General features: G+C 40.7%; 1 protein-coding gene across 1 annotated transcript in view; it reads right to left on the bottom strand.

Moving 5' to 3' along the window:
• Positions 1-7,171, bottom strand: part of TRDMT1 (tRNA aspartic acid methyltransferase 1) — a 52,737-nt gene that overhangs the window by 15,272 nt on the left and 30,294 nt on the right. Inside the window, exons 8-10 of the mRNA XM_019508343.1 lie at positions 6,131-6,501; positions 2,614-2,671; positions 1,751-1,880 (exon numbers count right to left, since the gene is read on the bottom strand). Of these exons, the coding sequence (XP_019363888.1) occupies positions 1,751-1,880; positions 2,614-2,671; positions 6,131-6,501 (559 nt within the window). The remainder of the gene's footprint in view (positions 1-1,750; positions 1,881-2,613; positions 2,672-6,130; positions 6,502-7,171) is intronic.

The following is a 7,171-nucleotide window of genomic DNA, read 5'->3' as shown; positions in this document are numbered from 1 at the left end:
TGATGCCAAGATGAACATGGGCCAGCAGTGTGGGGATGCAGTCAGGAAGACCAACCGCACCTTGTCATGCATCCACAGATGCATCTTGAGCAGGTCCAAGGAGGTGATCCTCCCCCTCTATGCGGCACTGGTCAGGCCACAGCTGGAGTACTGCGTTCAGTTCTAGGCGCCGCACTTCAAAAGGGATGTGGACAACATGGAAAGGGTCCAGAGGAGGGACACTTGCATGATCAGGGGGCAGCAGGGCAGGCCCTACCAGGAGAGGCTATGGGACCTGAACCTATTCAGTTTCCAGAAGAGAAGGCTGAGGGGGAATCTAGTGGCCTGTTACAAACTAGTCAGAGGGGACCAGCAGGCATTGGGGGAGTCCCTGTTCCCCTGAGCACTGTCAGGAGTGACTAGAAATAATGGTCACAAGCTGGCAGAGAGTAGATTCAGATTAGACATCAGGAGGCGCTACTTCACTGTCAGGGCAGCTAGGATCTGGAACCAACTTCCAAGCAAAGTGGTGCTGGCTTTTACCCTGGGGGTCTTTAAGACAAGGCTTGACAATCATTTGACCCCAGTACTCTCTCCTGCCATGGCAGGGGGTCGAACTTGATGATCTGCTCAGGTCCCTTCCGACCCTACTAACTATGTACTATGAAACCTCATGAGATTTCTTTTGGTCCAAACCTGCAATTTGTTGAGGTCACTCTGAATCCTAGCTCTACCCTCCAGTGTATCTACTACTCCCCCACAGTTGGTGTAAACTGCAGACTTGCTGAGAGTGTACATCAACTCATCTTCCATACTGTTGATGAAGATATTGAACAAAACTGGCCCCAGGACTGACCTCTGGGGCACTGCACTTGATACCAGCTGCCAAGTAGACATGGACCCATTGATTACCACTCTAAGCCCAATGACCCAGCTAATTTTCTAACCACTTTACAGTCTGTTCATCCAACCTGTACTTCCTTAACATCTTGCATAAAATGTTATGGGAGACCATATCAAAAGCCTTGCTCAAGTCAAGGTATATCACATCCTCTGCTCTTCCCACATCCACGGAGCCAGTCACCTCATCATAGTAGGCAATCAGGTTAGTCAGGCATGACTTGCCCTTGGTGAATCCATGCTGACTGTTCCTGATCACCTGTTTCTCCTCCAGTGCTTATAAATGGATTCCTTGAGGACCTGCTCCATGGTATCCACTTCCTGTAAGCTTCTTTTATTTGTTTTTAGCTCATTCAAGAGTTCCCTGCTAAGCCAAGCTGGTCTTCTGCCATACTTGCTAGTCTTCCTGCACATTGGGATGACTTGTTCCTGTGCCCTCAGTAAGGTTTCTTCAAAATACAACCAGCTCTCCTGGACACCTTTCCCACTCAGACTGGCTCCCAAAAATCCTCCCCATCAGTTCCCTGAGTGAATAGAAGTCTGCTTTTCTGAAGTCCAGGGTCCTTATTGTGCTATTCTCCTTTTTCCTTTCCTCAAGATCTTGAACTCAATCATCTCACAGTCAATGATGCCCAAGTTGCCATCCACTACTACATTCCCCACCAATTCTTCCTTGTTTGTGAACAGCAGGTCAAAAAGAGTACTGCTCCTCATTGGCCACTTCAACAATGAAGTTATTTTTAAAATAAAGATGTATTAGAAGAATTATTGAACAAAAAACACAGAACATTCCCTTCAATATACCATGCTGGAAACTCTAGCTGCCCTTCTGAAGGCTGGACTAGAAATGAGGTGCTTAATGGGCACGTACCAAATTCTGGAGGGAATCCATGGAGATTTGCTATTTCTCTAGGAGTAAAGTATCGCAGTTTTAGCGTCAACAGTCTCTTAAGCTTCTCTTCTTCTGATAATGTCTCAATAGATTTGAACACTGACTCAAGCTGTAAAGAATGTCCAAGACAAATATGGATGATGAACAAAGACTATGTAAAATTACATCACAACATTCATATCTTTATGAAATGCTTCTCAGATGACTTTGTTGCCAAAGATAACACAGCAACTGCATTTCTTATTTGAAAGTATACTTTGCCTTATACCTCTGCAGTCAACATCTTAACAAATGTAACTACAAGGAAAATAACCATGCTGCCATGAAGGAATCAATCATTTTTTTCAACATACTCAAATGTGCAACCACAAAACTATAAACTTCTGTGAAGGGTAAAAGAGATGACTCAGTAAGTGGGAAGCTACATATCAGCCTCCACTAAAATTAAGCTATGGGCAGTTGGCTCAGTTGGCGTGCCTCTAAATTGCAGTTCTGCATTCCTTCTGCCAGTAGTGTAGCTAGGGTGGGCTGAGCAGGGCACCAGCTTTGTATGCCAACTTGGAGAAAGCACCACTGTGACCCCCTCCCCACCCAGCCATGACACTAGAGGTGATGTTAGTATCCCACCATTGCAAGTGAAGGTCCGCATAAAGCCATCACTTAAATATACCCTATCTGAGAATTTTAAGTGAATCAGAGGGAAACACAGCTAGTCTGTGCCATACAATTTAGTTCTTAAGACATTTTTATTAGAATAAATCCAGAATAGTTAAGCAGAAGTGGATAGATAAAAACATTTTTAATACTATCTGCTTTGATCTGTTTTAATAGTCATCCTGTACCTGCACATCCTCTGCTGTCTGCAGCACTGAGCCTGTTCCTTCTACATAGTGTCCGTACCTTGAGAACAACAAAACCATACATGAAAAATGTTATTGGGCTTTACACTACAGAGAAAGGCAGAAATGCACAAAAGTTAATTTGATGTTGCTAACAGTCTCCTGGAAAGGTCACATAAAAAGTCTTCTGAAAAAAAATAAATCCTAACTCTGAGAAGGCTAGACTAGCATCTGAAAATCATCTTTGAGGATTATTCTCCCATCAGTGCATAAAGAATTTAGTCTTGCTAGTGCTAGATAGTACAACTAGCCATGGATTTCTTGCATAATGTCTTGAAAAAGGCCACCTAAGCTGCCTACCCAACTCTTGCATTTTTAAGTATAAAATGGTTCCTTAGGCTCACAAATCAGGCCTTTGTCCAATTTAACATCCATTTTACTTGCAATTTTTGAAACCGGGCTCCTTGAATTCATAGGAAGATATGGCCATCACCAAGAACCTAAAATTGTCCTTCTGATGCGCAAAGAGCAAAGTTATTCAGTCAGATTGTTGCATTAGTCTTTGTTAGTTTTTTTTGTGGGGTGGGGGAGTTATTGTTTAACAGTTAAAAAAAAGACATGAAAAAATAACCAGTGTGTAATAAGAGAGTGGACATTATAAACCATACTAGGGCTTTTTTGCGGTCTTTGTGGTTTATTCTGTAAATACATGTTTACTCTATAGTCTCTCACAGGCTATCATTTAAATATAATTATAGGCTTGCCAGACTCAAAAAGAAGCTCTGTTTGCATGATAGCATTGTGCAAGTATGTCCTGAACACAGAGATTTAGAGAGTGAAATGGATGGGCTTTGCACAAAGCAATCATGGAAGGATCATCTGTCCAACAGACCGTCATAGGTCACACTCCCCATCAACTAAATCCTTACTTTACTATCCTCTCTAAAATTTTCTCGGCATCCCTGTTGAAAGGACTGTTGCATGGTGCTCTGTATGGTTTCTTTGGGTCTGCTGTGTCCAGTGCACTCTTATGTGGTACCCCAAGTTTGTATTAGCCTTTACATACCACAGGAGAAAAAGGAGAAAAATGTTTTCTCTTATGTGCAATAACCCTGTAAGGGCTCAGCCATGTAAGGTGCTAGGTACACCTGCTCCAATCTAGCAAGGCATTTAAGTATTCAGCAGTCCAATTAAAGTCAGTAGCAGTGGTAACATGCTTAAAGTTAAGGATAAGTAAATGCTCTTCAGAATCAGGGCCAGGTCTTAAAAAGTAACCGATTCACATTTTAAATGTATGGTCAGTAATTAATAGGCTAAATTGGGTGGGGAGGGTGGGAAGAGGGAACAAGTCTTTTAAATCTATTTTTTCAACATTACCAAGGAATTCCAATGCATCATTCACTACATCAATGGTTCTCAACCTGTTTAAAGTCACAGCACACACCCCCAACTTTTCTGAATTTAGCAGCACCTCAGTTAAGAACGACCATCATGCTGCCCCAATTTACCTCAGTGGTTCTCAACTGCATGCCATCATGGGCAAGTTAAAGTGCCCCACATATTCTTTGGCCTCATTAGGGTCTTCTCTACTAACCGCATCTCATGGCACTCCGGATGGGAACCCTCACTTCACCAAGCTCTGCTTATACACATCAGAGTAATTTGCATCATTGCATAACACAATGCCAGTCCTAATCTGCTGCCTATTTCTTACATCATACCAAGCAGTGGTTATGTGCATATCAGTTAAGTGTACAAACCATTTAAGGGCATAGCATTTTTCAGCCTCACTGTCACAACCTCACTCAGGGCTCTCCAACTGGTGGCCCATGGGCCCTGACAGCTGCCTCTCCTGCTGCAGGGGAGGACTTAGGGGTCTACATGTAACCAGCACAGCCTATGTGGTAAGGAGCGAAGGAGCTGCATGCTAACAGTCCAGCCCGAGTGGCAGGGAGTGGGAAGTGGCATTCTGCTGGTACAGCCTGCACAGTACGAAGGATGCCGAAAGGTGTTGTCCCCTGTAGCTGCACATACCCCTAGCTGCACAAAAATTGGACAGCCCTAACCTAACTGAACTCTTTAATTTCATACTTGGTAAACCTGAGTAGCAGGTGTCTATTTCAGAGTTTCTAAAGCAATCTTGAACTGGAAAAATTCTGTCTATTTCGGGCCGCTAGAGGCATAAGGCCTTCTCCCAAACAAAGTAACAAGATTCACGAGGTGGAAAAACTTAGCCTGGGTTGATCCCTAAACTAGCAAGTATTGTTTATTTTGAATTCTGATAAATGCCAGTCTTTTTTCAGTCCCAAAGCAACATACTTAAATGGAATATTCTGTATATACTTGTATAAATAAATGGATTTGGGACAAAACATGAATAATTACAGCTTCCTATACTGGTATTTCAAATCTTTATTTTAATCAGTAATCTTTTTCTTGGCATCTATAAAATATAAACAAGGCCCTTGTCTAAAAGACTTGTACTGTGACAATTGTAAATACAACACATATTATATAGTGTGGAACTGTCACACATTTGAGAAACTGCATCGTGTCAAAGTTTAAATCTCAACATTTTCATGAACTGAAAAGACAAACAGAAAGAAAAAGGTTTGTGCCAGCTGATTGATTTTTGTTACAATTTTCTTTAGAAAATTAGTATATAATTGTCTTTAAGAAACAAAATTTCACACTAAGAAACAGAATTTTCTATTTTGAAAATGTGAAAAAGAAATATTTTAAAGTTTCCAAAAACCATTTTCACATTTCTTTTTGTTCAGAAACTATTGAAATCAAATGCTTTCTATAAAATAGTTTTTTGACAGTTCAGCATTTTTGTCAACATATACAGCTTAAAAATTCTTGACCAGCTCTGATAACCATTTAGCACCTTGTATAATCAGGTCATCAATACACAAAATATAATTTGGGAAGTTACCAGACAACTAGGTCCCAAATACTGATCTGAAAGAGTCATTGTTTGTGTTTTTTCTGCATTAAAAATTTAACTGTTGCTGTAATAACTAAAGAACAGCAATCCTCAATGGGCAAAGCTTCTTTAAAGTTAATGGAGCTATTCTGACCTAAAAGCCAAGGATCTGGCCCCACTCTCGAAAATATCAACATCTATAAAATGTAGATACAGTTATAAGGAATGGAGCTGTCATGCATACTGCTTTGTAACTTCAGTGAGCAACATAAAGGAATTCATTAATGAATTACTACTCTACCAGCCTGCTGGAACCATATTTCCGCAGAGATAATTAAGCTTCTGTGAAGGTCATGAAACAAGAAGCATTGTTGACCTCTTTTTGGACTGCGCACATGATATTCTGCCAGAGAGAGACTGATTCTCATGCTAGTATTTTACTGGATCAGAAAGTGTGCTACAAGAAAAGTTGTTCCAGAAAGGCCTCTTTTTTAATTAAATGCTGTTTCTGGTGTTCAAAAGGACTGCAAAGTAAGGCTTGCATTTAGAACATCTAGGTAAGGTCCACTCATAGATCTCATTGAGACTTACCCTTTTGTGAAGCATGTGGACCTTCTGCAGGTGGGTTTAACAATGTCTAATAGGAAAGCATAGCGTAGTAAGGATTTGGGTGGCAAGTAGTACCGGCTCATTTCTTCACTGTCCCCTTCAAGGAAGTCTTTTAGTACTTGCATCGAGAAATCATTGTCCTGGTTCTGCTTTCTTTTCATCTCTTCCATTGTTTCAAGTTTAAAAAGAAAGGCTTCCTTTGATGAACACTGCCTCTCACCACAATCAAAACCAGAGTTTGGCTCAAGGTTTTCCTCTTCAGTAAGTGTGGATGAATTGTCTTTTTCTAAGCCTAGAGGAACTTTGTATTTCACTGAATTATTTGACTCCTCATCTGGGAAATACGTCAATAACTAGCATGAAATAAAATATGCAAAAGATTACAGTAGCGTACTTGTATTGTGCAACTACCAATTAATTTCAGGCAGTGATAAAGCAATTCCTATCTAAAATACAACAATGACTTTATTATCTCTCTTTCTATAAAGATTTTTAAATGATTTTGGTATTATTAAGTACTAACCTTTTTTAGATGCATTTTTAGATGCACAAGAACCAGATGAAAATAGTGTCCTTTGGGGCTTGATTTGTAACCTAAAACTCAGGGTAGGTTTACTGAAATACTTGGTAAATCCTGGGTAAGTTTCACTCTTTTCCCCAACCATGATGCCCTTCTCCTTTTTACCTTACCTTTTACCTCTCCTGGGCATTAGGTAGCAATTTATCACCGTCACTCATCACACAATATTCTGGGCCTCATTGGCCAGGTCCTCCTCAATGATGGTTATGCACAGTCCCCAATTTTATCTCTCCCTAAAAGTCTTAGCAGCCATAACTGCATACAGTCACCCTTTCAAGAAAAAAATTCCACTGGCTATAGGGGATCATGACAAAGAGTTCAGTACTTTGGTCTGTCCTCATCCAGAGATATGCCTGTAAAGACTTGTATAAGTCAGGTAAGTGACTGGCACTATTTCAGTCCTTAATGGGTCTGTGAGGAAGAAATTAGAAGGTAGCTTAAAG

Source organism: Gavialis gangeticus, unplaced genomic scaffold, assembly GCF_001723915.1.
Source record: "Gavialis gangeticus isolate Ggan-Ray unplaced genomic scaffold, GavGan_comp1, whole genome shotgun sequence".
Lineage (NCBI taxonomy): Eukaryota > Metazoa > Chordata > Crocodylia > Gavialidae > Gavialis > Gavialis gangeticus.
This window is presented reverse-complemented; position numbering and strand designations above follow the sequence as displayed.